At 52.6% G+C, this 27,543-nt stretch overlaps 1 protein-coding gene across 1 annotated transcript in view; it reads left to right on the top strand.

Annotated features, from left to right (window-relative positions):
* Window positions 1-581: 581 nt before the first annotated feature.
* LOC120036017 (serine/threonine-protein kinase Nek7) overlaps window positions 582-27,543 on the top strand; it is a gene marked incomplete at its 5' end in the record, with an annotated part of 48,732 nt that continues 21,770 nt past the window's right edge. Inside the window, 4 exons of the mRNA XM_038982483.1 lie at window positions 582-704; window positions 11,090-11,198; window positions 11,385-11,492; window positions 24,127-24,221. Of these exons, the coding sequence (XP_038838411.1) occupies window positions 582-704; window positions 11,090-11,198; window positions 11,385-11,492; window positions 24,127-24,221 (435 nt within the window). The remainder of the gene's footprint in view (window positions 705-11,089; window positions 11,199-11,384; window positions 11,493-24,126; window positions 24,222-27,543) is intronic.

The raw sequence follows: 27,543 nt of genomic DNA, 5'->3' as shown, positions 1-27,543 counted from the left end.
TACATTGATAAAGCAAGTGAAGTAGATAATAAACAAAAGGGAAATTAACAATCTCTGCCTCCCCCCCTCTCCCTCCCTTTCTCTCTCCCTCCCTCCCTCCCTCCCTCCCTCCCTCCCTCCCTCCCTCCCTCCCTCCCTCCCTCCCTCCCTCCCTCCCTCCCTCCCTCCCTCACTCACTCCCTCACTCCCTCCCTCCCTCCCTCCCTCACTCCCTCACTCCCTCACTCCCTCCCTCCCTCACTCCCTCCTTTCCTCTCTCTCCCTCCCTCACTCCCTCCCTTTCTCTCTTTCTCCCTCCCTCCCTTTCTCCCTCCCTCCCTCCCTCCCTCCCTCCCTCCCTCCCTCCCTCTCTCCCTTTCTCTCTCTCCCCCTCCCTCCCTTTCTCTCTCTCCCCCTCCCTCCCTTTCTCTCTCTCTCTCTCTCTCTCTCCCTCCCTTTCTCTCTCTCTCTCTCTCTCTCTCCCTCCCTTTCTCTTTCTCTCTCTCTCTCTCCCTCCCTTTCTCTTTCTCTCTCTCTCTCCCTCCCTTTCTCTCTCTCTCTCTCTCTCTCTCCCTCCCTTTCTTTCTCTCTCCCTCCCTTTCTCTCTCGTACAGCAACTGAACCACCCCAACGTGATCAAGTACCATGCATCATTTATTGAGGAGAACGAGCTGAACATTGTGTTGGAGCTGGCTGATGCTGGGGACCTCTCCCGGATGATCAAGGTAAGAGATCTGGTGGTCCCACACAGGTCAGCCTTCCTCACTGGGATCCATCCTGGTGATCTACTAGCCCATCCTGGTGAGCTACTTGCCCATCCTGGTGAGCTACTTGCCCATCCTGGTGATCTACTAGCCCATCCTGGTGATCTACTAGCCCATCCTGGTGATCTACTAGCCCATCCTGGTGATCTACTTGCCCATCCTGGTGATCTACTTGCCCATCCTGGTGATCTACTTGCCCATCCTGGTGATCTACTTGCCCATCCTGGTGATCTACTTGCCCGTAATCTATAATATATGCCATTTAGCAGAAGCTTTTATCCCAAAGCTACTTACAGTAATGCGTGCATACATTCTACGCACGGCTGGTCCCGGGAATCGAACCCGCTATCGTAGTGTTGCAATTGACATGCTCTACCGACTGACATGCTCTACCGACTGACATGCTCTACCGACTGACATGCTCTACCGACTGACATGCTCTACCGACTGACATGCTCTACCGACTGACATGCTCTACGACTGACATGCTCAACCGACTGACATGCTCTACCGACTGACATGCTCTACCGACTGACATGCTCTACCGACTGACATGCTCTACCGACTGACATGCTCTACCGACTGACATGCTCTACCGACTGAGCTCCAGAGAACCACACGATGGTGCGGTGATCTCTTGATCCACAGGTTGGTCTTCGTCTCTGGCGATGACCATCAACGGTGATCCACTACGGGGATCCGCCCTGGTGATCTAATTACGTTTGTTGCATTAACCTGTCAAGTATGTTTGAAATATCAGAGCTGAAATCTCCCATATATACTCTCCACCACAGTATTCACAGCATGCCAGTGTAAAATGAGTGGTTTGTATGTAAAACCCTGGGCAGAGCAGCTCAACAAGCCCTCGGCACCCATCTACTGCAGCACAATGTCCAACCAACGCTGTCTCCCACTGCAAATGACCAACGCTGTCTCCCACTGCAAATGACCAACGCTGTCTCCCACTGCAAATGACCAACGCTGTCTCCCACTGCAAATGACCAACGCTGTCTCCCACTGCAAATGACCAACGCTGTCTCCCACTGCAAATGACCAACGCTGTCTCCCACTGCAAATGACCAATGCTGTCTCCCACTGCAAATGACCAACGCTGTCTCCCACTGCAAATGACCAACGCTGTCTCCCACTGCAAATGACCAACGCTGTCTCCCACTGCAAATGACCAATGCTGTCTCCCACTGCAAATGACCAATGCTGTCTCCCACTGCAAATGACCAACGCTGTCTCCCACTGCAAATGACCAATGCTGTCTCCCACTGCAAATGACCAATGCTGTCTCCCACTGCAAATGACCAATGCTGTCTCCCACTGCAAATGACCAACGCTGTCTCCCACTGCAAATTACCAATGCTGTCTCCCACTGCAAATGACCAATGCTGTCTCCCACTGCAAATGACCAACGCTGTCAGAGTGTTTGTAGTGAGCAGAGTGTTTGTAGTGAGCACATTGTTTGTAGTGAGCACATTGTTTGTAGTGAGCACAGTGTTTGTAGTGAGCAGAGTGTTTGTAGTGAGCAGAGTGTTTGTAGTGAGCACAGTGTTTGTAGTGAGCACAGTGTTTGTAGTGAGCGGTGTTTGTAGTGAGCACAGTGTTTGTAGTGAGCAGAGTGTTTGTAGTGAGCGGAGTGTTTGTAGTGAGCGGTGTTTGTAGTGAGCACAGTGTTTGTAGTGAGCACATTGTTTGTAGTGAGCACAGTGTTTGTAGTGAGCGGTGTTTGTAGTGAGCACAGTGTTTGTAGTGAGCACAGTGTTTGTAGTGAGCGGAGTGTTTGTAGTGAGCGGAGTGTTTGTAGTGAGCGGAGTGTTTGTAGTGAGCGGAGTGTTTGTAGTGAGCGGAGTGTTTGTAGTGAGCACAGTGTTTGTAGTGAGCACAGTGTTTGTAGTGAGCACAGTGTTTGTAGTGAGCACAGCGTTTGTAGTGAGCACAGCGTTTGTAGTGAGCACAGCGTTTGTAGTGAGCACAGCGTTTGTAGTGAGCACAGCGTTTGTAGTGAGCACAGCGTTTGTAGTGAGCACAGCGTTTGTAGTGAGCACAGCGTTTGTAGTGAGCACAGCGTTTGTAGTGAGCAGAGCGTTTGTAGTGAGCAGAGCGTTTGTAGTGAGCAGAGCGTTTGTAGTGAGCAGAGCGTTTGTAGTGAGCAGAGCGTTTGTAGTGAGCAGAGCGTTTGTAGTGAGCACAGTGTTTGTAGTGAGCACAGTGTTTGTAGTGAGCACAGTGTTTGTAGTGAGCACAGTGTTTGTAGTGAGCACAGTGTTTGTAGTGAGCAGAGTGTTTGTGGTGAGCAGAGTGTTTGTGGTGAGCAGAGTGTTTGTGGTGAGCAGAGTGTTTGTGGTGAGCAGAGTGTTTGTAGTGAGCACAGTGTTTGTAGTGAGCGGTGTTTGTAGTGAGCAGAGTGTTTGTAGTGAGCAGAGTGTTTGTGGTGAGCAGAGTGTTTGTGGTGAGCAGAGTGTTTGTGGTGAGCAGAGTGTTTGTAGTGAGCACAGTGTTTGTAGTGAGCAGAGTGTTTGTAGTGAGCAGAGCGTTTGTAGTGAGCAGAGCGTTTGTAGTGAGCACAGTGTTTGTAGTGAGCACAGTGTTTGTAGTGAGCACAGTGTTTGTAGTGAGCAGAGCGTTTGTAGTGAGCAGAGCGTTTGTAGTGAGCAGAGCGTTTGTAGTGAGCAGAGCGTTTGTAGTGAGCAATGTTTGTAGTGAGCACAGCGTTTGTAGTGAGCACAGCGTTTGTAGTGAGCAGAGCGTTTGTAGTGAGCAGAGCGTTTGTAGTGAGCAGAGCGTTTGTAGTGAGCAGAGCGTTTTGTAGTGAGCAGAGCGTTTGTAGTGAGCACAGCGTTTGTAGTGAGCACAGCGTTTGTAGTGAGCACAGCGTTTGTAGTGAGCAGAGCGTTTGTAGTGAGCAGAGCGTTTGTAGTGAGCAGAGTGTTTGTAGTGAGCAGAGTGTTTGTAGTGAGCGGTGTTTGTAGTGAGCACAGTGTTTGTAGTGAGCACAGTGTTTGTAGTGAGCGGTGTTTGTAGTGAGCAGAGTGTTTGTAGTGAGCAGAGTGTTTGTAGTGAGCAGAGTGTTTGTAGTGAGCAGAGTGTTTGTAGTGAGCAGAGTGTTTGTAGTGAGCAGAGTGTTTGTAGTGAGCAGAGTGTTTGTAGTGAGCAGAGTGTTTGTAGTGAGCAGAGTGTTTGTAGTGAGCAGAGTGTTTGTAGTGAGCACAGTGTTTGTAGTGAGCACAGTGTTTGTAGTGAGCGGTGTTTGTAGTGAGCACAGTGTTTGTAGTGAGCACAGTGTTTGTAGTGAGCGGTGTTTGTAGTGAGCACAGTGTTTGTAGTGAGCAGAGTGTTTGTAGTGAGCAGAGTGTTTGTAGTGAGCAGAGTGTTTGTAGTGAGCAGAGTGTTTGTAGTGAGCAGAGTGTTTGTAGTGAGCAGAGTGTTTGTAGTGAGCGGAGTGTTTGTAGTGAGCGGAGTGTTTGTAGTGAGCGGAGTGTTTGTAGTGAGCAGAGTGTTTGTAGTGAGCACAGTGTTTGTAGTGAGCAGAGTGTTTGTAGTGAGCAGAGTGTTTGTAGTGAGCAGAGTGTTTGTAGTGAGCAGAGTGTTTGTAGTGAGCAGAGTGTTTGTAGTGAGCAGAGTGTTTGTAGTGAGCAGAGTGTTTGTAGTGAGCAGAGTGTTTGTAGTGAGCAGAGTGTTTGTAGTGAGCGGTGTTTGTGGTGAGCAGTGTGTTTGTGGTGAGCAGTGTGTTTGTAGTGAGCAGTGTGTTTGTAGTGAGCGGTGTTTGTAGTGGAGGTGTTAGTGCTGCTCTACCATGGACATCAAACACTCCTCTGATCTGATAATGACAGGGCAAGGAGAAGAATGGCTCACCATGCTGCCTCTGGCTGTGGGCCAAGGTCTCTCTATCACACACACACACACACACACACACACACACACACACACACACACACACACACACACACACACACACGCGCGCGGCTAGACAGACATACTGTACCCGGACGGACGTACAGACACACACACACGGATACACACACATACACACAGGGCTGACACAATGACTGTAACCGACAGTTATGGATGGAGATCATCATGGACCCGCTGGTCCTCGACGGTCCCCTCGTCACGCTAACTAGCAGTCATTCTGACTGCACCACTCTAACAGTGTAATTAATATGCTGGTCCTCGACGGTCCCCTGGTCACACTAATCAGCAGTCATTCTGACTGCACCAATCTAACAGTGTAATTAATATGCTGGTCCTCGACGGTCCCCTCGTCACGCTAACTAGCAGTCATTCTGACTGCACCACTCTAACAGTGTAATTAATATGCTGGTCCTCGACGGTCCCCTCGTCACGCTAACTAGCAGTCATTCTGACTGCACCACTCTAACAGTGTACTTAATATGCTGGTCCTCGACGGTCCCCTCGTCACGCTAACTAGCAGTCATTCTGACTGCACCACTCTAACAGTGTAATTAATATGTTGGTCCTCGACGGTCCCCTCGTCACGCTAATCAGCAGTCATTCTGACTGCACCACTCTAACAGTGTAATTAATATGCTGGTCCTCGACGGTCCCCTCGTCACGCTAATCAGCAGTCATTCTGACTGCACCACTCTAACAGTGTAATTAATATGCTGGTCCTCGACGGTCCCCTCGTCACGCTAATCAGCAGTCATTCTGACTGCACCACTCTAACAGTGTAATTAATATGCTGGTCCTCGACGGTCCCCTCGTCACGCTAACTAGCAGTCATTCTGACTGCACCACTCTAACAGTGTAATTAATAAGCTGGTCCTCGACGGTCCCCTCGTCACGCTAACTAGCAGTCATTCTGACTGCACCACTCTAACAGTGTAATTAATATGCTGGTCCTCGACGGTCCCCTCGTCACGCTAATCAGCAGTCATTCTGACTGCACCACTCTAACAGTGTAATTAATATGCTGGTCCTCGACGGTCCCCTCGTCACGCTAACTAGCAGTCATTCTGACTGCACCACTCTAACAGTGTAATTAATATGCTGGTCCTCGACGGTCCCCTCGTCACGCTAACTAGCAGTCATTCTGACTGCACCACTCTAACAGTGTAATTAATATGCTGGTCCTCGACGGTCCCCTCGTCACGCTAATCAGCAGTCATTCTGACTGCACCATTCTAACAGTGTAATTAATACATTTCATATATGCTATGGCAAAAAATAATCAATTGCAGCGTTCAATCAATTGTATTTATGGAGTGCCTTTGTTACGACCATGAAACAGAAAGCGTATGTTTTTCCGGTAACAGCTTCATTTTATAAGGAGAAAAATAAATCCCCCACCCATCAAGATGCCAGGTGAAATGATGAAAACATCAGTAGCCTAAACATCCTCATACGTGCCAAGTAGCCTTGATAAATAGTGACACTCAGTACAAAAGCAACACTGAAGTTATAATGAACGTAAGTGTCGATATGACAGCGGTCAAAAATAGTCCATTATTGTCAGCTCCTGCTTGTCTGAGTCTTCACCAATGGCTTCGGTTGGATTTCATTTAGCTGTTATCCCTTGTCCTAACAGTTGACTTAGCTGTTATCCCTTGTCCTAACAGTTGACTTAGCTGTTATCCCTTGTCCTAACAGTTGACTTAGCTGTTATCCCTTGTCCTAACAGTTGACTTAGCTGTTATCCCTTGTCCTAACAGTTGACTTAGCTGTTATCCCTTGTCCTAACAGTTGACTTAGCTGGTATCCCTTGTCCTAACAGTTGACTTAGCTGGTATCCCTTGTCCTAACAGTTGACTTAGCGGTTATCCCTTGTCCTAACAGTTGGATGTAATTTAGCTGTTATCCCTTGTCCTAACAGTTGACTTAGCTGTTATCCCTTGTCCTAACAGTTGACTTAGCTGTTATCCCTTGTCCTAACAGTTGACTTAGCGGTTATCCCTTGTCCTAACAGTTGGATGTAATTTAGCTGTTATCCCTTGTCCTAACAGTTGACTTAGCGGTTATCCCTTGTCCTAACAGTTGGATGTAATTTAGCTGTTATCCCTTGTCCTAACAGTTGGATGTAATTTAGCTGTTATCCCTTGTCCTAACAGTTGGATGTAATTTAGCTGTTATCCCTTGTCCTAACAGTTGACACAATTTTCACTTGTTTGACACATCTTTGACATACCTTTTGTTTGGTTGTTATGCGTATTAGTCTCCGGTTTTCTCTCTGTGTCCTCGTTTTGTCATTCTTCATGGAGTACAACAGCTGTACAGGTGCCTTATTTTTCACAGGGGGAGGGAGCTCCCATCTCTGAATTCGTTCATGGTGTAGGCCAGACTTGTTTTATTTGCAAGCTACGTGTTTGCCAATGACAGTGAAGTGAAGAAATGGTCCATGTCACCACACTCTCCCACACTCTCCCACCTGCTGCCCCGATGTGGATCATTTTTAATGTTGTCTTTCTTTCCCAGATATTGAAAACGACTAGGACCATTGATTTCCGGTAGTCTTGCCGCACTGTGACTGTTTCTGTGACATCTAGGAGAGAATGAGGTCATGCTGAGAGGTTGGGGGGGGGTTACGGTGGCAGGGGTATTGTGTGTTGTGTGGTTGTAGTTTGTGTGTGACTGGGTTACGTAAATATGGAGAAACTATGTACCAGATGTGAGCGTTTTGCTTTTCTCTGTTTCTGAGAACTCATGTGCTCCACCGCAGCGTAATGAAAATGAGAAGGGCCTTGGTATGAGAGAAAGAGGGGGGGTAGAGGAAAAGAGGCAGATGAGGTAGAGAGAGGATTGAAATTGAGAGGGAAAGAGAGAACGGTAGAGAGCGGGAGAACGGTAGAGAGCGGGAGAACGGTAGAGAGCGGGAGAACGGTAGAGAGCGGGAGAACGGTAGAGAGCGGGAGAACGGTAGAGAGAGGGAGAACGGTAGAGAGAGGGAGAACGGTAGAGAGGGAGGGAAACAGAGGGAACGAGAGAGAGGAACGAGGGAAACAGCGGAGTGAGGGGAAGAGAGAGGGAACGAGAGAGAGGAACGAGGGAAACAGCGGAGTGAGGGGAAGAGAGAGGGAACGAGAGAGAGGAACGAGGGAAACAGCGGAGAGAGGGAACGAGAGAGAGGAACGAGGGAAACAGCGGAGTGAGGGGAAGAGAGAGGGAACGAGCGAGAGGAACGAGGGAAACAGCGGAGTGAGGGGAAGAGAGAGGGAACGAGAGAGAGGAACGAGGGAAACAGCGGAGTGAGGGGAAGAGAGAGGGAACGAGAGAGAGGAACGAGGGAAACAGCGGAGTGAGGGGAAGAGAGAGGGAACGAGAGAGAGGAACGAGGGAAACAGCGGAGTGAGGGGAAGAGAGAGGGAACAAGCGCGAGGTCTGCATCATATTAACGGGTGTGTGTGGGTGGGTGTGGGTGTGGATGTGTGTGTGTGCAGCGCTTTAAGAAGCAGCAGAGTTTGTGTACATTGACTGTACAAAATCCTAATATTGAGTTGCACCCCCTTTTGCCCTCAGAACAGCCTCAGTTCGTTGGGGCGTGGACTCTACAAGGTGTCGGAAGCGTTCCACAGGGATACTGGCCCATGTTGACTCCAATGCTTCCCACAGTTGTGTCAAGTTGGCTGGATGTCCTTTGAGTGATGGACCATTCATGATGCACACGGGAAACTGCAGCATTGCAGTTCTTGACACAAACCGGTGCGCCTGGCACCTACTACCATGCCCCGTTCAAAGGCACTTACATTTTGTTGTCTTGCCCTTTCACCCTCTGAATGGTGCTCATACACAATCCATGTCTCAATTGTCTCGAGGCTTAAAAATCCTTCTTTTACCTGGGCAGTTATTTGATTATTCGAATATCCGAAAGGGCGTTAGTATTCGATTACTGGCTAGACTATAGATTTTTGAGCAAAACAAATATAGGCTTATTTTGATTCAAAAGCTTTGTCTAAAATTGAATTTAATTATCTATGTGACAAGGTTAGACCATGACATTTTAAATAAAACATCAGTTTTTAAAACAGTTTTTATTAGTGCACCTCATAAGAAGGACTTACCGGTAGCTTGTTATTGTCAGTTGATCCAAGCAGCAGTACTGGCAGAGGCTCCATGTGTAGCAAGTGAAGTGGGACATTTCTTTTTCTCCCCAATTTCAAACTTGTTTCATTGCTGCAACTCCCCAACGGGCTCGGGTCATGCGTCCTCTGAAACATGACCCGCCAAACTGCGCTTCTTAACACCCACCCGCTTAACCCGGAAGCCAGCTATACCAATGTGTCGGAGGAAACACCGTTCACATGACGACCGAGGTCAGCCTGCAGGCGCCCGGCCCGCCACAAGGAAACGTTACAGCACGATGAGCCAGGTAAAGCCCCCCCCGGTCAAACCCTCCCCTAACCCGGACACCGCTGGGCCAATTGTGCCTATGGGACTCTCAATCACAGCCGGTTGCGATACAGCCCGGGATCGAACCCGGGTCTTTAGTGACACCTCTAGCACTGTGATGCAGTGCCTTAGAGCGCTGTGCCACTCGGGAGGCCAAAGTGGGAGATTTCTAATCAATGAAAAATGGAATTACAATTACACAATTTAAGTTGGCTAAATGAGAAGGAATAGGCTACAATGATCAACCATCAGGTAGGCTGTTGTTTAATATGAATGGAGTTGTTGTAGATAAGGACACAAAAGCAGAATAATTGTCTCCATTAGCCTGGCTAACTAACTTAACTGGCTAGTGTAGCTAGCTAGCTGGCTAACTACCTTAACTGGCTACTGTGGCTAGCTAGCTGGATAACTAACTTAGCTGGCTAGTGTAGCTAGCAAGCTGGCTAACTAACTTAGCTGGCTAGTGTAGCTAGCTAGCTTCTTTTATAGATGTGACGCAGTCAAGACAGACATTACCAGATGAGATGATAGATAACCTATCACATCAACAAGTTTGTCTAACTTGAGTGAGTCGGTTTGTCTACTTTCTCTCTCTTATCCTCTGTGTCGGAAACACCGGCCCCTGCTCCTCTCACGCCCCTGCCTCACGGCCTGTGTCGGAAACACCGGCCCCTGCTCCTCTCACGCCCCTGCCTCACCGCCTGTGTCGGAAACACCGACCCTGCTCCTCTCACGCCCCTGCCTCACCGCCTGTGTCGGAAACACCGGCCCTGCTCCTCTCACGCCCCTGCCTCACCGCCTGTGTCGGAAACACCGGCCCTGCTCCTCTCACGCCCCCTGCCTCACGACCTGTGTCGGAAACACCGACCCTGCTCCTCTCACGCCCCCTGCCTCACGACCTGTGTCGGAAACACCGGCCCTGCTCCTCTCACGCCCCTGCCTCACCGCCTGTGTCGGAAACACCGGCCCCTGCTCCTCTCACGCCCCTGCCTCACCGCCTGTGTCGGAAACACCGACCCCTGCTCCTCTCACGCCCCTGCCTCACCGCCTGTGTCGGAAACACCGACCCCTGCTCCTCTCACGCCCCTGCCTCACCGCCTGTGTCGGAAACACCGGCCCTGCTCCTCTCACACCCCTGCCTCACCGCCTGTGTCGGAAACACCGACCCCTGCTCCTCTCACACCCCTGCCTCACCGCCTGTGTCGGAAACACCGACCCCTGCTCCTCTCACACCCCCTGCCTCACCGCCTGTGTCGGAAACACCGGCCCTGCTCCTCTCACGCCCCTGCCTCACCGCCTGTGTCGGAAACACCGACCCCTGCTCCTCTCACACCCCCTGCCTCACCGCCTGTGTCGGAAACACCGACCCCTGCTCCTCTCACGCCCCTGCCTCACCGCCTGTGTCGGAAACACCGACCCCTGCTCCTCTCACACCCCCTGCCTCACCGCCTGTGTCGGAAACACCGGCCCTGCTCCTCTCACGCCCCTGCCTCACGGCCTGTGTCGGAAACACCGACCCTGCTCCTCTCACGCCCCTGCCTCACGGCCTGTGCTGAAACAACATGCAGAGTGCACTGCCTCATCTGAGTCACACGAACAAGTTGCCATTGAAGTTGAATTTTGTTTATTTGTTCCTCTTTAAAACACATGTATTTCGACTATCCTCATATCTCCCAAAAAAATCATTATTTTTCAGATAGTGAAATCATTTCAAGTTCCCCTCCCCAGTATGTGTGTATTTTTCTTTAACCTTTATTTAACTAGGTACGTCAGTTAAGAACAAATTCTTATTTTACAATGATGGCCTCCCCCGGCCAAACCCTTCCCTAACCCGGATGACGCTGTGCCAATTGTGCGTCGCCCTATAGGACACCCGATCATGTGTGTGTTATCTGACGTTGTGTTGTGTGTGTGTGTGTGTGTGTGTGTGTGTTATCTGACGTTGTGTGTGTGTGTGTGTGTGTGTGTGTGTGTGTGTGTGTGTGTGTGTGTAGCACTTTAAGAAGCAGCGGAGGTTGATTCCAGAGAGGACCGTGTGGAAGTACTTTGTCCAGCTGTGCAGTGCGCTGGAACACATGCACTCTCGACGGGTCATGCACAGAGGTACAACACACACACACACACACACTTACACACACACACTTACACACACACACTTACACACTCACACACACACACACACACACACACACACACACACACACACACACACACACACACACACACACACACACACACACACACACACACACACAGGCTTTTGAACTGCGTGCCCTGTCCTCTCTACAGATATCAAGCCAGCTAATGTGTTCATAACTGCCACAGGAGTGGTGAAGCTGGGAGATCTGGGACTGGGAAGATTCTTCAGTTCCAAAACCACCGCTGCCCATTCTCTAGGTAACACACACACACACAACACACACACACACAACGTGTGGGGATGTGTTTGATTAGCTGGTGTAGCCCAGAACCATGTGTGTTATAAAGCTGGGGGTTGAGGCCTTCTAAAGGCAACTTTGGGGCCGTTGACTCTTCATTGGCCAGTTAGTCTCTTCCTGTTGCCTTGACCCCTGACCTGTTGTCTGGGCGGAACATGTCTGGAACACGCCTCGCCACCGCTGCCTGACACACGGCTCTGACTGCTGTAAAAAAACGGTGGCCGACACTGTGGTTGTGGTGGGGCTTGTGTCAAAAATGCTCAATTTACATATTCTCATGTTCTCCAAAACCTGCCCAAGACAGGATGTTTTCAAATAAACAGTAATGAAAATGATGATTTTTACTTAATTGTAAACAATGGGATTGAGAGAGCGCCTCACACTGACTGTGTTAATCTTACATTTGAAAAACAGAAAGCCAGTATTAGGCAATGTAAACAGTATGATGACTAGATATGGGCAGGAGCCTTAAAGTTGGGACCACAGCGCCCCCTTAAGGTCTTCTGTGAGTAGGCTGCTCCTTCAGCCCCATGGCCAGGGTGAGTGAGGGAGTGAGTGAATGAGAGAGAATGGAGGGGAGAGGAGAATGGAGGGTGAGGAAAGTTTCTCCATAAAGGGTTATTTTCCCTCACGGGCATAGAGACCCAGGATCATCCATTCCCAAAAGCCTCTTTGGCTTTCATTCTCCTCTTTCTCTCCGTACCCCTCTCCCTCTCTCCTGCCGTGTCCTCCTCTCCGTACCCCTCTCTCTCTCCTGCTGGGTATTTCTCCATACCCCCCTCTCTCTCTCCTGCTCTCTTTCTCTCCATACCCCCCTCTCTCTCTCCTGCTGTCTTTCTCTCCATACCCCCCCCCCCTCTCTCCTGCTGGGTATTTCTCCATACCCCCCTCTCTCTCTCCTGCTGTCTTTCTCTCCATACCCCCCCCCCCCCTCTCTCCTGCTGGGTATTTCTCCATACCCCCCTCTCTCTCCTGCTGTCTTTCTCTCCATACCCCCCTCTCTCTCTCCTGCTGTCTTTCTCTCCATACCCCCCTCTCTCTCTCCTGCTGTCTTTCTCTCCATACCCCCTCTCTCTCCTGCTGTCTTTCTCTCCATACCCCCCTCTCTCTCTCCTGCTGTCTTTCTCTCCATACCCCCCTCTCTCTCCTGCTGTCTTTCTCTCCATACCCCCCTCTCTCTCTCCTGCTGTCCTCCTCTCCATACCCACCTCTCTTTTTTCTCTTCCCATCTTCCTCTCTCTAGCTGCCTCACTGTCTATCCAACTGTCTTTCTCAAACTTTCTCTCCTTTGCTCTCTCGCTCCCTCCATTTTCTCCTCCTCATCATGTATTTCTCTCACCCTCCCTCCTTTTCTTCTTTCTCTCCTCTATACGACTCTTTCTCCCTCTTCCCTTTCCCCCTTTCTCTCCCCCTTCATCTCTCATTCCCCCTCTCCTTCCCTCCCTCCCTCCCTCCTTCTGTCTTTCTCTCCCCATGTCTCTCTCTGCATGAGGGGCGGTGAAATGTGTGTGCCTGTGTGTTTGTGTCTGAAAGTTTGGGGCTTTAATGAGTCCTAGTAGAGGAGAGAGGTGCTGGCTAGAGACCAGTAGAGGAGGGAGGTGCTGGCTAGAGACCAGTAGAGGAGGGAGGTGCTGGCTAGAGACCAGTAGAGGAGGGAGGTGCTGGCTAGAGACCAGTAGAGGAGGGAGGTGCTGGCTAGAGACCAGTAGAGGAGGGAGGTGCTGGCTAGAGACCAGTAGAGGAGGGAGGTGCTGGCTAGAGACCAGTAGAGGAGGGAGGTGCTGGCTAGAGACCAGTAGAGGAGGGAGGTGCTGGCTAGAGACCAGTAGAGGAGGGAGGTGCTGGCTAGAGACCAGTAGAGGAGGGAGGTGCTGGCTAGAGACCAGTAGAGGAGGGAGGTGCTGGCTAGAGACCAGTAGAGGAGGGAGGTGCTGGCTAGAGACCAGTAGAGGAGGGAGGTGCTGGCTAGAGACCAGTAGAGGAGGGAGGTGCTGGCTAGAGACCAGTAGAGGAGGGAGGTGCTGGCTAGTTGGTGGTCCAGGCTCATAGCCCAGTAGAGGAACCGGATGATTCCATTCATACATGTTTACCATGACCATTTGATCTTCTCTTCCCCTAGAATGCAGCTCAGGTGTCTTAACCAACTGTAATAATGGAAATCAATCCCAACATGACTTCTAGTTCATCTGCGTGAATACAGTTGTGTGTTTTAATTGTAAATGAATGAATGAATGAATGAATGAATGAATGAATGAATGAATGAATGAATGAATGCAGGCAGGCAGGCAGGCAGGCAGGCAGGCAGGCAGGCAGGCAGGCAGGCAGGCAGGCAGGCAGGCAGGCAGGCAGGCAGGCAGGCAGGCAGGCAGGCAGGCAGGCAGGCAGGCAGGCAGGCAGGCAGGCAGGCAGGCAGGCAGGCAGGCAGGCAGGCAGGCAGGCAGGCAGGCAGGCAGGCAGGCAGGCAGGCAGGCAGGCAGGCAGGCAGGCAGGCAGGCAGGCAGGCAGGCAGGCAGGCAGGCAGGCAGGCAGGCAGGCAGGCAGGCAGGCAGGCAGGCAGGCAGGCAGGCAGGCAGGCAGGCGCTGTTGCTTTGCTCTTCTATACATCTATTAGCATAAGAGAGGCTGATGCTCTTTAATCAGCTTGTAATGGATGTTAAAGGAACACCGTTCAAACTGCACAAGGAGACCTCCATAGCAACACACACACACACACACACAGAAACGCATATACACACACACACACACACAAACGCATATACACACACACACACACACACACACACACACACACACACACAGAAACGCATATACACACACACACAGAAACGCATATACACACACACACACACACACACACACACACACACACACACACACACACACACACACACACACACAGAAACGCATATACACACACACACACAGAAACGCATATACACACACACACACAGAAACGCATATACACACACACACACACACAGAAACTCATACACACACACACACACACACACACACACACACACACACACACACACACACACACACACACACACACACACACACACACACCCCCGAGCCTGATAACCAATTAAAACTGGGCTCTCGCAAGCCAGCTCTCTTCCTCTCTCTCTGACCCCGCCTCTCTCTCCCTTTCTCTCTGACCCCGCCTCTCACTTCCTCTCTCTCTGACCCCGCCTCTCTCTCCCTTTCTCTCTGACCCCGCCTCTCTCTTCCTCTCTCTCTGACCCCGCCTCTCTCTTCCTCTCTCTCTGACCCCGCCTCTCTCTCCCTCTCTCTCTGACCCCGCCTCTCTCTTCCTCTCTCTCTGACCCCGCCTCTCTCTCCCTTTCTCTCTGACCCCGCCTCTCACTTCCTCTCTCTCTGACCCCGCCTCTCTCTCCCTTTCTCTCTGACCCCGCCTCTCTCTTCCTCTCTCTCTGACCCCGCCTCTCTCTTCCTCTCTCTCTGACCCCGCCTCTCTCTTCCTCTCTCTCTGACCCCGCCTCTCTCTCCCTCTCTCTCTGACCCCGCCTCTCTCTTCCTCTCTCTCTGACCCTGCCTCTCTCTCCCTCTCTCTGTGACCCTGCCTCTCTCTCCCTCTCTCTCTGACCCTGCCTCTCTCTCCCTCTCTCTGTGACCCTGCCTCTCTCTCCCTCTCTCTCTGACCCCGCCTCTCTCTTCCTCTCTCTCTGACCCCGCCTCTCTCTCCCTCTCTCTCTGACCCTGCCTCTCTCTCCCTCTCTCTGTGACCCTGCCTCTCTCTCCCTCTCTCTCTGACCCCGGCTCTCTCTCTCTCTCTGACCCCGACTCTCTCTCTCTCTCTCTCTCTCTCTCTGACCCCGCCTCTCTCTCTCTCTGACCCCGCCTCTCTCTCCCTCTCTCTCTGACCCCGCCTCTCTCTCCCTCTCTCTCTGACCCCGCCTCTCTCTCCCTCTCTCTCTGACCCCGCCTCTCTCTCTAGTTGATGGTGGAAGTGAAGGATTATTTTTAGAATTGGAGGGCACACTTTATTATGCAGACCTGACATTTAGAGATGAAGAAATGTTTTCACATCCCAATTAAAAAACATCCCCCAATAAAAAGTGCACTTTTATTTCTGCACAGATACATATGCTGTAAACTCTTATAATATTCCACATCATGGGTTTATTCAAACTAATTCATATCTAGTTTGTATTATTAGTTAGACACGTTCACAGCTAAAAGCTGAATCGCAGTTGATAAAAAAATAATAATAATAATATAAAAGTTAAAGAAGAAGACAAAAATATGAAGAGTGAAGTTTAGTCGCCAGCTTCGGATGGTGCCTGCTCTGGGTGAAGGTCTCACCTGCTCTCTGCTCTGGGTGAAGGTCTCACCTGCTCTCTGCTCTGGGTGAAGGTCTCACCTGCTCTCTGCTCTGGGTGAAGGTCTCACCTGCTCTCTGCTCTGGGTGAAGGTCTCACCTGCTCTCTGCTCTGGGTGAAGGTCTCACCTGCTCTCTGCTCTGGGTGAAGGTCTCACCTGCTCTCTGCTCTGGGTGAAGGTCTCACCTGCTCTCTGCTCTGGGTGAAGGTCTCACCTGCTCTCTGCTCTGGGTGAAGTCCTCACCTGCTCTGGGTGAAGTCCTCACCTGCTCTCTGCTCTGGGTAAAGGTCTCACCTGCTCTGGGCAAAGTCCTCACCTGCTCTCTGCTCTGGGTGAAGGTCTCACCTGCTCTGGGTGAAGGTCTCACCTATTCTGGGCGAAGTCCTCACCTGCTCTCTGCTCTGGGTGAAGGTCTCACCTGCTCTGGGCGAAGTCCTCACCGGCTCTCTGCTCTGGGTGAAGTCTTCACCTGCTCTGGGTGAAGGTCTCACCTGCTCTCTGCTCTGGGTGAAGTCCTCACCTGCTCTGGGTGAAGTCCTCACCTGCTCTCTGCTCTGGGTGAAGTCCTCACCTGCTCTCTGCTCTGGGTGAAGTCCTCACCTGCTCTCTGCTCTGGGTGAAGTCCTCACCTGCTCTCTGCTCTGGGTAAAGGTCTCACCTGCTCTGGGTGAAGTCCTCACCTGCTCTCTGCTCTGGGTAAAGGTCTCACCTGCTCTGGGCGAAGTCCTCACCTGCTCTCTGCTCTGGGTGAAGGTCTCACCTGCTCTGGGTGAAGGTCTCACCTATTCTGGGTGAAGTCCTCACCTGCTCTCTGCTCTGGGTAAAGGTCTCACCTGCTCTGGGTGAAGTCCTCACCTGCTCTCTGCTCTGGATAAAGGTCTCACCTGCTCTGGGTGAAGGTCTCACCTGCTCTCTGCTCTGGGTGAAGGTCTCACCTGCTCTGGGTGAAGGTCTCACCTATTCTGGGCGAAGGTCTCACCTGCTCTGGGCGAAGTCTTCACCTGCTCTCTGCTCTGGGTGAAGGTCTCACCTGCTCTGGGCGAAGTCCTCACCGGCTCTCTGCTCTGGGTGAAGTCTTCACCTGCTCTCTGCTCTGGGTGAAGGTCTCACCTGCTCTCTGCTCTGGGTGAAGTCCTCACCTGCTCTCTGCTCTGGGTGAAGTCCTCACCTGCTCTCTGCTCTGGGTGAAGTCCTCACCTGCTCTCTGCTCTGGGTGAAGTCCTCACCTGCTCTCTGCTCTGGGTGAAGGTCTCACCTGCTCTGGGCGAAGTCCTCACCGGCTCTCTGCTCTGGGTGAAGTCTTCACCTGCTCTCTGCTCTGGGTGAAGGTCTCACCTGCTCTCTGCTCTGGGTGAAGGTCTCACCTGCTCTCTGCTCTGGGTGAAGTCCTCACCTGCTCTCTGCTCTGGGTGAAGTCCTCACCTGCTCTCTGCTCTGGGTGAAGTCCTCACCTGCTCTCTGCTCTGGGTGAAGTCCTCACCTGCTCTCTGCTCTGGGTAAAGGTCTCACCTGCTCTGGGTGAAGTCCTCACCTGCTCTCTGCTCTGGGTAAAGGTCTCACCTGCTCTGGGCGAAGTCCTCACCTGCTCTCTGCTCTGGGTGAAGGTCTCACCTGCTCTGGGTGAAGGTCTCACCTATTCTGGGCGAAGGTCTCACCTGCTCTGGGCGAAGTCCTCACCTGCTCTCTGCTCTGGGTGAAGGTCTCTCCTGCTCTGGGCGAAGTCCTCACCGGCTCTCTGCTCTGGGTGAAGTCTTCACCTGCTCTCTGCTCTGGGCGAAGTTCTCACCTGCTCTGGGCGAAGTACTCACCAGCTCTCTGCTCTGGGTGAAGGTCTCACCTGCTCTGGGTGAAGGTCTCACCTATTCTGTGCGATCTGCTCTGGGCGAAGTCCTCACCTGCTCTCTGCTCTGGGCGAAGTCCTCACCTGATCTCTGTTCTGGGTGAAGGTCTCACCTGCTCTGGGTGAAGTCCTCACCTGCTCTCTGCTCTGGGTAAAGGTCGCACCTGCTCTCTGCTCTGGGTGAAGGTCTCACCTGCTCTGGGCGAAGTCCTCACCTGCTCTCTGCTCTGGGTGAAGGTCTCACCTGCTCTGGGTGAAGGTCTCACCTGCTCTGGGTGAAGGTCTCACCTGCTCTGGGTGAAGGTCTCACCTGCTCTGGGTGAAGGTCTCACCTGCTCTGGGTGAAGGTCTCACCTGCTCTGGGTGAAGGTCTCACCTGCTCTGGGTGAAGGTCTCACCTGCTCTGGGTGAAGGTCTCACCTGCTCTCTGCTCTGGGTGAAGGTCTCACCTGCTCTCTGCTCTGGGTGAAGGTCTCACCTGCTCTGGGTGAAGGTCTCACCTGCTCTGGGTGAAGGTCTCACCTGCTCTGGGTGAAGGTCTCACCTGCTCTGGGTGAAGGTCTCACTTGCTCTGGGTGAAGGTCTCACTTGCTCTGGGTGAAGGTCTCACTTGCTCTGGGTGAAGGTCTCATTTGCTCTGGGTGAAGGTCTCATTTGCTCTGGGTGAAGGTCTCACCTGCTCTGGGTGACGGTCTCACCTGCTCTCTGCTCTGGGTGAAGGTCTCACCTGCTCTCTGCTCTGGGTGAAGGTCTCACCTGCTCTCTGCTCTGGGCGAAGGTCTCACCTGCTCTCTGCTCTGGGCGAAGGTCTCACCTGCTCTGGGCAAAGGTCTCACCTGCTCTCTGCTCTGGGCGAAGGTCTCACCTGGCAGCCGAGTGGGACGGCTGTTCTCCAGACCTCTCTAGCCATTGGATGCCTACTCCACTAGTGATGTGTAGGACCCACTTTGTTGTTGCTTCTTCTGCTGCCGATATAGCGCTAAAAGCTCACCACACGTCTGTCTAGTGTCCCCCTTACTACGAGGGTGCCCTCTCCCATCACCACACGTCAGTCCAGTGTATAAAGTCCCCCTTACTATGAGGGTGCCCTCTCCCATCACCACACGTCAGTCCAGTGTCCCCCTTACTACGAGGGTGCCCTCTCCCATCACCACACGTCTGTCCAGTGTCCCCCTTACTACGAGGATGCCCTCTCCCATCACCACACGTCAGTCCAGTGTCCCCCTTACTATGAGGGTGCCCTCTCCCATCACCACACGTCAGTCCAGTGTCCCCCTTACTACGAGGGTGCCCTCTCCCATCACCACACGTCAGTCCAGTGTCCCCCTTACTACGAGGATGCCCTCTCCCATCACCACACGTCAGTCCAGTGTCCCCCTTACTACGAGGGTGCCCTCTCCCATCACCACACGTCAGTCCAGTGTCCCCCTTACTACGAGGGTGCCCTCTCCCATCACCACACGTCAGTCCAGTGTCCCCCTTACTACGAGGGTGCCCTCTCCCATCACCACACGTCAGTCCAGTGTCCCCCTTACTACGAGGATGCCCTCTCCCATCACCACACGTCAGTCCAGTGTCCCCCTTACTACGAGGATGCCCTCTCCCATCACCACACGTCAGTCCAGGGTCCCCCTTACTACGAGGATGCCCTCTCCCATCACCACACGTCAGTCCAGGGTCCCCCTTACTACGAGGGTGCCCTCTCCCATCACCACACGTCAGTCCAGTGTCCCCCTTACTACGAGGATGCCCTCTCCCATCACCACACGTCAGTCCAGTGTCCCCCTTACTACGAGGGTGCCCTCTCCCATCACCACACGTCAGTCCAGTGTCCCCCTTACTACGAGGATGCCCTCTCCCATCACCACACATCAGTCCAGGGTCCCCCTTACTATGAGGGTGCCCTCTCCCATCACCACACGTCAGTCCAGGGTCCCCCTTACTACGAGGGTGCCCTCTCCCATCACCACACGTCAGTCCAGGGTCCCCCTTACTACGAGGGTGCCCTCTCCCATCACCACACGTCAGTCCAGGGTCCCCCTTACTACGAGGGTGCCCTCTCCCATCACTACACGTCAGCCCAGTGTCCCCCTTACTACGAGGGTGCCCTCTCCCATCACCACACGTCAGTCCAGTGTCCCCCTTACTACGAGGGTGCCCTCTCCCATCACCACACGTCAGTCCAGTGTCCCCCTTACTACGAGGGTGCCCTCTCCCATCACCACACGTCAGTCCAGGGTCCCCCTTACTACGAGGGTGCCCTCTCCCATCACCACACGTCAGGCTTCTCACTTTGAGCGGGTGAAACTAAAAGCCTTGCTGAATGCATCTTTTGAATGCAAACTGTAGACAGTTCGCAATAGCTAACTACCTTAGCAACCCAAACAAATCGACCAGGCATCATTTCTGACATTCCATTGGTCAAGCCAACTATTCAAATTCGAGTTATTAAACACACCAATAAAATAAAAAAAAGACATGTATTAACTAAATATGTACAATATTTACAGGTCTCAGACTATGCTTCCATCATGCCATTTGATATATCAGGATCCCCATTAGCCAATGGTGACAGCTCGTGTTACTGGTGCCCAACACATACCGCAGTAGACATTTATAATATGAATCCATTTAAAAATATGAACGTGTGTGTGTGTGTGTGTGTGTGTGTGTGTGTGTGTGTGTGTGTGTGTGTGTGTGTGTGTGTGTGTGTGTGTGTGTGTGTGTGTGTATATGTGTGTGTGTTAGATCAACCCCCAGTATTTGTCTGGATCTTTCGCTATCTGTCATCTATCTCCCCTATCAGGCTCACTAGGGCCCTCTGTGGTGGGGCAGTGGAACTACAGCTTGCCCCTGTACATGACTGGAGCTGTGGTATTCTACTGTCTGACTGTGGGGTCTGTAGCGGGCCAGCCAGCGTGGTATTGTACTGTCTGACTGTGGGGTCTGGAGCGGGCCAGCCAGCGTGGTATTGTACTGTCTGACTGTGGGGTCTGGAGCGGGCCAGCCAGCGTGGTATTGTACTGTCTGACTGTGGGGTCTGGAGCGGGCCAGCCAGCGTGGTATTGTACTGTCTGACTGTGGGGTCTGGAGCGGGCCAGCCGGCATGGTATTGTACTGTCTGACTGTGGGGTCTGGAGCGGGCCAGCCAGCGTGGTATTGTACTGTCTGACTGTGGGGTCTGGAGCGGGCCAGCCAGCGTGGTATTGTACTGTCTGACTGTGGGGTCTGGAGCGGGCCAGCCAGCGTGGTATTGTACTGTCTGACTGTGGGGTCTGGAGCAGGCCAGCCAGCGTGGTATTGTACTGTCTGACTGTGGGGTCTGGAGCGGGCCAGCCAGCGTGGTATTGTACTGTGGGGTCTGTAGCGGGCCAGCCAGCGTGGTATTGTACTGTCTGACTGTGGGGTATGGAGCGGGCCAGCCAGCGTGGTATTGTACTGTCTGACTGTGGGGTCTGGAGCGGGCCAGCCAGCGTGGTATTGTACTGTCTGACTGTGGGGTCTGGAGCGGGCCAGCCAGCGAGGTATTGTACTGTCTGACTGTGGGGTCTGGAGCGGGCCAGCCAGCGTGGTATTGTACTGTCTGACTGTGGGGTCTGTAGCGGGCCAGCCGGCGTGGTATTGTACTGTCTGACTGTGGGGTCTGGAGCGGGCCAGCCAGCGTGGTATTGTACTGTCTGACTGTGGGGTCTGGAGCGGGCCAGCCGGCGTGGTATTGTACTGTCTGACTGTGGGGTCTGGAGCGGGCCAGCCAGCGTGGTATTGTACTGTCTGACTGTGGGGTCTGGAGCGGGCCAGCCAGCGTGGTATTGTACTGTCTGACTGTGGGGTCTGTAGCGGGCCAGCCGGCGTGGTATTGTACTGTCTGACTGTGGGGTCTGGAGCGGGCCAGCCAGCGTGGTATTGTACTGTCTGACTGTGGGGTCTGGAGCGGGCCAGCCAGCGTGGTATTGTACTGTCTGACTGTGGGGTCTGTAGCGGGCCAGCCGGCGTGGTATTGTACTGTCTGACTGTGGGGTCTGGAGCGGGCCAGCCGGCGTGGTATTGTACTGTCTGACTGTGGGGTCTGGAGCGGGCCAGCCAGCGTGGTATTGTACTGTCTGACTGTGGGGTCTGGAGCGGGCCAGCCAGCGTGGTATTGTACTGTCTGACTGTGGGGTCTGGAGCGGGCCAGCCAGCGAGGTATTGTACTGTCTGACTGTGGGGTCTGGAGCGGGCCAGCCAGCGTGGTATTGTACTGTCTGACTGTGGGGTCTGGAGCGGGCCAGCCAGCGTGGTATTGTACTGTCTGACTGTGGGGTCTGGAGCGGGCCAGCCAGCGTGGTATTGTACTGTCTGACTGTGGGGTCTGGAGCGGGCCAGCCGGCGTGGTATTGTACTGTCTGACTGTGGGGTCTGGAGTGATAATGGTATGATGATGGTAATGAGGGCTGAACTGGAGTTGTGATGTAGTGGACTTGTAGTTTGTGTGTGATGTCTGTCTCTCTGAGGTTGTGTGTGTTGGGACATATGTGGTGTGCTGGAACAGGTAGGTTAGTGGTGGAACAGGGTAATGGCTGTCTCTCTGAGGTTGTGTGTGTTGGGACATATGTGGTGTGCTGGAACAGGTAGGTTAGTGGTGGAACAGGGTAATGTCTGTCTCTCTGAGGTTGTGTGTGTTGGGACATATGTGGTGTGCTGGAACAGGTAGGTTAGTGGTGGAACAGGGTAATGGCTGTCTCTCTGAGGTTGTGTGTGTTGGGACATATGTGGTGTGCTGGAACAGGTAGGTTAGTGGTGGAACAGGGTAATGTCTGTCTCTCTGAGGTTGTGTGTGTTGGGACATATGTGGTGTGCTGGAACAGGTAGGTTAGTGGTGGAACAGGGTAATGTCTGTCTCTCTGAGGTTGTGTGTGTTGGGACATATGTGGTGTGCTGGAACAGCTAGGTTAGTGGTGGAACAGGGTAATGGCTGTCTCTCTGAGGTTGTGTGTTTTGGGACATATGTGGTGTGCTGGAACAGCTAGGTTAGTGGTGGAACAGGGTAATGGCTCTCTCGCGCTCTGTTCTCTCTGTTATTTCTCTGTCTCTTACTTTCTCTCAATTCAATTTCAATTTAAGGGCTTTATATGTATGAGAAGTATATGTTAACATTGACAAATCAAGTGAAGTAGATAATAAACTAAAGTGAAATAAACAATAAAAATGGTCACTAAACATTACACTTACAAAAGTTCTGAAAGAATAAAGACATTTCAAACATCATATTGATCACCCTGTGTCTCTCTCTCTCTCTCCCTGTGTCTCTCTCTCTCTCCCTGTGTCTCTCTCTCTCCCTGTGTCTCTCTCTCTCTCTCCCTGTGTCTCTCTCTCTCTCTCCCTGTGTCTCTCTCTCTCTCTCCCTGTGTCTCTCTCTCTCTCTCCCTGTGTCTCTCTCTCTCTCTCTCTCCCTCTCTCTCTCTCTCTCTCTCCCTGTGTCTCTCTCTCTCCCTGTGTCTCTCTCTCTCCCTGTGTCTCTCTCTCTCCCTGTGTCTCTCTCTCTCCCTGTGTCTCTCTCTCTCCCTGTGTCTCTCTCTCTCCCTGTGTGTCTCTCTCTCTCCCTGTGTGTCTCTCTCTCTCCCTGTGTGTCTCTCTCTCTCCCTGTGTGTCTCTCTCTCTCCCTGTGTGTCTCTCTCTCTCCCTGTGTGTCTCTCTCTCTCCCTGTGTGTCTCTCTCTCTCCCTGTGTGTCTCTCTCTCTCCCTGTGTGTCTCTCTCTCTCCCTGTGTGTCTCTCTCTCTCCCTGTGTCTCTCTCTCTCCCTGTGTCTCTCTCTCTCCCTGCGTCTCTCTCTCTCTCCCTGCGTCTCTCTCTCTCCCTGTGTCTCTCTCTCTCTCTCCCTGTGTCTCTCTCTCTCTCTCTCCCTGTGTCTCTCTCTCTCTCTCTCCCTGTGTCTCTCTCTCTCCCTGTGTGTCTCTCTCTCTCCCTGTGTGTCTCTCTCTCTCCCTGTGTGTCTCTCTCTCTCCCTGTGTGTCTCTCTCTCTCCCTGTGTCTCTCTCTCTCTCTCTCTCCCTGTGTCTCTCTCTCTCTCTCCCTGTCTCTCTCTCTCTCTCTCCCTGTGTCTCTCTCTCTCCCTGTGGCTCTCTCTCTCCCTGTGTCTCTCTCTCTCCCTGTGACTCTCTCTCTCCCTGTGTCTCTCTCTCTCCCTGTGACTCTCTCTCTCCCTGTGTGTCTCTCTCTCTCCCTGTGTGTCTCTCTCTCTCCCTGTGTCTCTCTCTCTCTCTCCCTGTGTCTCTCTCTCTCTCTCCCTGTGTGTCTCTCTCTCTCTCCCTGTGTGTCTCTCTCTCTCCCTGTGTCTCTCTCTCTCTCCCTGTGTCTCTCTCTCTCTCCCTGTGTCTCTCTCTCTCTCCCTGTGTCTCTCTCTCTTTCCCTGTGTCTCTGTCTGTTCCAGTGGGCACCCCCTACTACATGTCTCCAGAGAGAATACATGAAAACGGATACAACTTCAAATCTGACATCTGGTCGCTAGGCTGCCTGCTCTACGAGGTAACGTATATGATACACATTTACTGTACACACACAGACAGATTTGTGAGGTAAAGGTGGATAGGAGAGCTGCAGTGTGTTTGAAGTAGAGACCTCCCAGTGACATATCCATGTGGTTCAGATCAACTGGGGGGATATGATGCTGACCAGTTAGATTACTCTGTAGACCAACCACTTCCACCGTACAGATCAGACTGACCAGTTAGATTACTCTGTAGACCAACCACTTCCACCGTACAGATCAGACTGACCAGTTAGATTACTCTGTAGACCAACCACTTCCACCGTACAGATCAGACTGACCAGTTAGATTACTACTCTGTATGGATGTTGGCCGTATGGATGATGGCCGTATGGATGATGGCCGTATGGATGATGGCCGTATGGATGTTGGCCGTATGGATGTTGGCCGTATGGATGTTGGCCGTATGGATGTTGGCCGTATGGATATTGGCTGTTGGCCGTATGGATGATGGCCGTATGGATGATGGCCGTATGGATGTTGGCCGTATGGATGTTGGCCGTATGGATGTTGGCCGTATGGATGTTGGCCGTATGGATGTTGGCCGTATGGATGTTGGCCGTATGGATGTTGGCCGTATGGATGTTGGCCGTATGGATGTTGGCCGTATGGATGTTGGCCGTATGGATGTTGGCCGTATGGATGTTGGCTGTTGGCCGTATGGATGTTGGCCGTATGGATGTTGGCCGTATGGATGTTGGCCGTATGGATGTTGGCCGTATGGATGATGGCCGTATGGATGTTGGCCGTATGGATGTTGGCCGTATGGATGTTGGCCGTATGGATGTTGGCCGTATGGAGGTTGGCTGTTGGCCGTATGGATGTTGGCCGTATGGATGTTGGCCGTATGGATGTTGGCCGTATGGATGTTGGCCGTATGGATGTGGCCGTATGGATGTGGCCGTATGGATGTTGGCCGTATGGATGTTGGCCGTATGGATGTTGGCCGTATGGATGTTGGCCGTATGGCTGTTGGCCGTATGGATGTTGGCCGTATGGATGTTGGCCGTATGGATGTTGGCTGTTGGCCGTATGGATGTTGGCCGTATGGATGTTGGCCGTATGGATGATGGCCGTATGGATGTTGGCCGTATGGATGTTGGCCGTATGGATGTTGGCCGTATGGATGTTGGCCGTATGGATGCTGGCCGTATGGATGCTGGCCGTATGGATGCTGGCCGTATGGATGCTGGCCGTATGGATGTTGGCCGTATGGATGTTGGCCGTATGGATGTTGGCCGTATGGATGTTGGCCGTATGGATGTTGGCCGTATGGATGTTGGCCGTATGGATGATTGGCCGTATGGATGATGGCCGTATGGATGTTGGCCGTATGGATGTTGGCCGTATGGATGTTGGCCGTATGGATGTTGGCCGTATGGATGTTGGCCGTATGGATGTTGGCCGTATGGATGTTGGCCGTATGGATGTTGGCCGTATGGATGATGGCCGTATGGATGTTGGCTGTTGGCCGTATGGATGTTGGCCGTATGGATGTTGGCCGTATGGATGTTGGCCGTATGGATGTTGGCCGTATGGATGTTGGCCGTATGGATGTTGGCCGTATGGATGTTGGCCGTATGGATGTTGGCCGTATGGATGTTGGCCGTATGGCTGTTGGCCGTATGGCTGTTGGCCGTATGGATGTTGGCCGTATGGATGTTGGCTGTTGGCCGTATGGATGTTGGCCGTATGGATGTTGGCTGTTGGCCGTATGGATGATGGCCGTATGGATGATGGCCGTATGGATGATGGCCGTATGGATGATGGCCGTATGGATGATGGCCGTATGGATGATGGCCGTATGGATGATGGCCGTATGGATGATGGCCGTATGGATGATGGCCGTATGGTGGTTGGCTGTTGGCCGTATGGATGTTGGCCGTATGGATGTTGGCCGTATGGATGATGGCCGTATGGAGGTTGGCTGTTGGCCGTATGGATGTTGGCCGTATGGATGTTGGCCGTATGGATGTTGGCCGTATGGATGATGGCCGTATGGATGATGGCCGTATGGCTGTTGGCCGTATGGAGGTTGGCCGTATGGAGGTTGGCCGTATGGATGTTGGCCGTATGGATGTTGGCCGTATGGATGTTGGCCGTATGGCTGTTGGCCGTATGGATGTTGGCCGTATGGATGTTGGCCGTATGGATGTTGGCCGTATGGATGTTGGCCGTATGGATGTTGGCCGTATGGATGTTGGCCGTATGGATGATGGCCGTATGGATGATGGCCGTATGGATGATGGCCGTATGGATGATGGCCGTATGGATGTTGGCCGTATGGATGTTGGCCGTATGGATGTTGGCCGTATGGATGTTGGCCGTATGGATGTTGGCCGTATGGATGTTGGCCGTATGGATGTTGGCCGTATGGATGTTGGCTGTTGGCCGTATGGCTGTTGGCCGTATGGCTGTTGGCCGTATGGATGTTGGCCGTATGGATGTTGGCCGTATGGATGTTGGCCGTATGGATGTTGGCCGTATGGATGTTGGCTGTTGGCCGTATGGATGTTGGCTGTTGGCCGTATGGATGTTGGCTGTTGGCCGTATGGATGTTGGCTGTTGGCCGTATGGATGTTGGCCGTATGGATGTTGGCTGTTGGCCGTATGGATGTTGGCCGTATGGATGTTGGCCGTATGGATGTTGGCCGTATGGATGTTGGCCGTATGGAGGTTGGCCGTATGGAGGTTGGCCGTATGGAGGTTGGCTGTTGGCCGTATGGATGTTGGCCGTATGGATGTTGGCCGTATGGATGTTGGCCGTATGGATGTTGGCCGTATGGAGGTTGGCCGTATGGATGTTGGCCGTATGGAGGTTGGCCGTATGGAGGTTGGCCGTATGGAGGTTGGCCGTATGGATGTTGGCCGTATGGATGTTGGCCGTATGGAGGTTGGCCGTATGGATGTTGGCCGTATGGATGTTGGCTGTATGGATGTCTGTGAGGGTCAACACGTGGGTGTGTGTGTTTTAGGACTGTGTTTGAGAGAACATGAATATTTCAGTGTTCATCCTGGGGTGCTAGATGGATGAGAGAGACAAACCCATCAATACCTGTCTGCATCTCCTATTCTGTTTGATTGAGGCGTGTGTGTGATGAGGTCTTTACTTCCGCATTACATAACCTGACCCGGCCCACCTCCGGTGTCGTGGTGATGGGATGATGCCTGGTTGCTTGGGTGGTTCTCCCTCGGCGTCCAGGGGGGGGGGGGGGGCACGGCAACAGCAGGCTGAGCATGTGTAGGTTGATATGTCGGTCTTACCGCACCCCCGGCCCAGACCTGTGTGTGTGTGAAGTA

This window comes from Salvelinus namaycush, unplaced genomic scaffold, assembly GCF_016432855.1.
Source record: "Salvelinus namaycush isolate Seneca unplaced genomic scaffold, SaNama_1.0 Scaffold1182, whole genome shotgun sequence".
Taxonomy (NCBI): domain Eukaryota; kingdom Metazoa; phylum Chordata; class Actinopteri; order Salmoniformes; family Salmonidae; genus Salvelinus; species Salvelinus namaycush.
The sequence above is the reverse complement of the archived record's forward strand: the minus strand, read 5'-3'. Positions and strand labels throughout refer to the sequence as shown.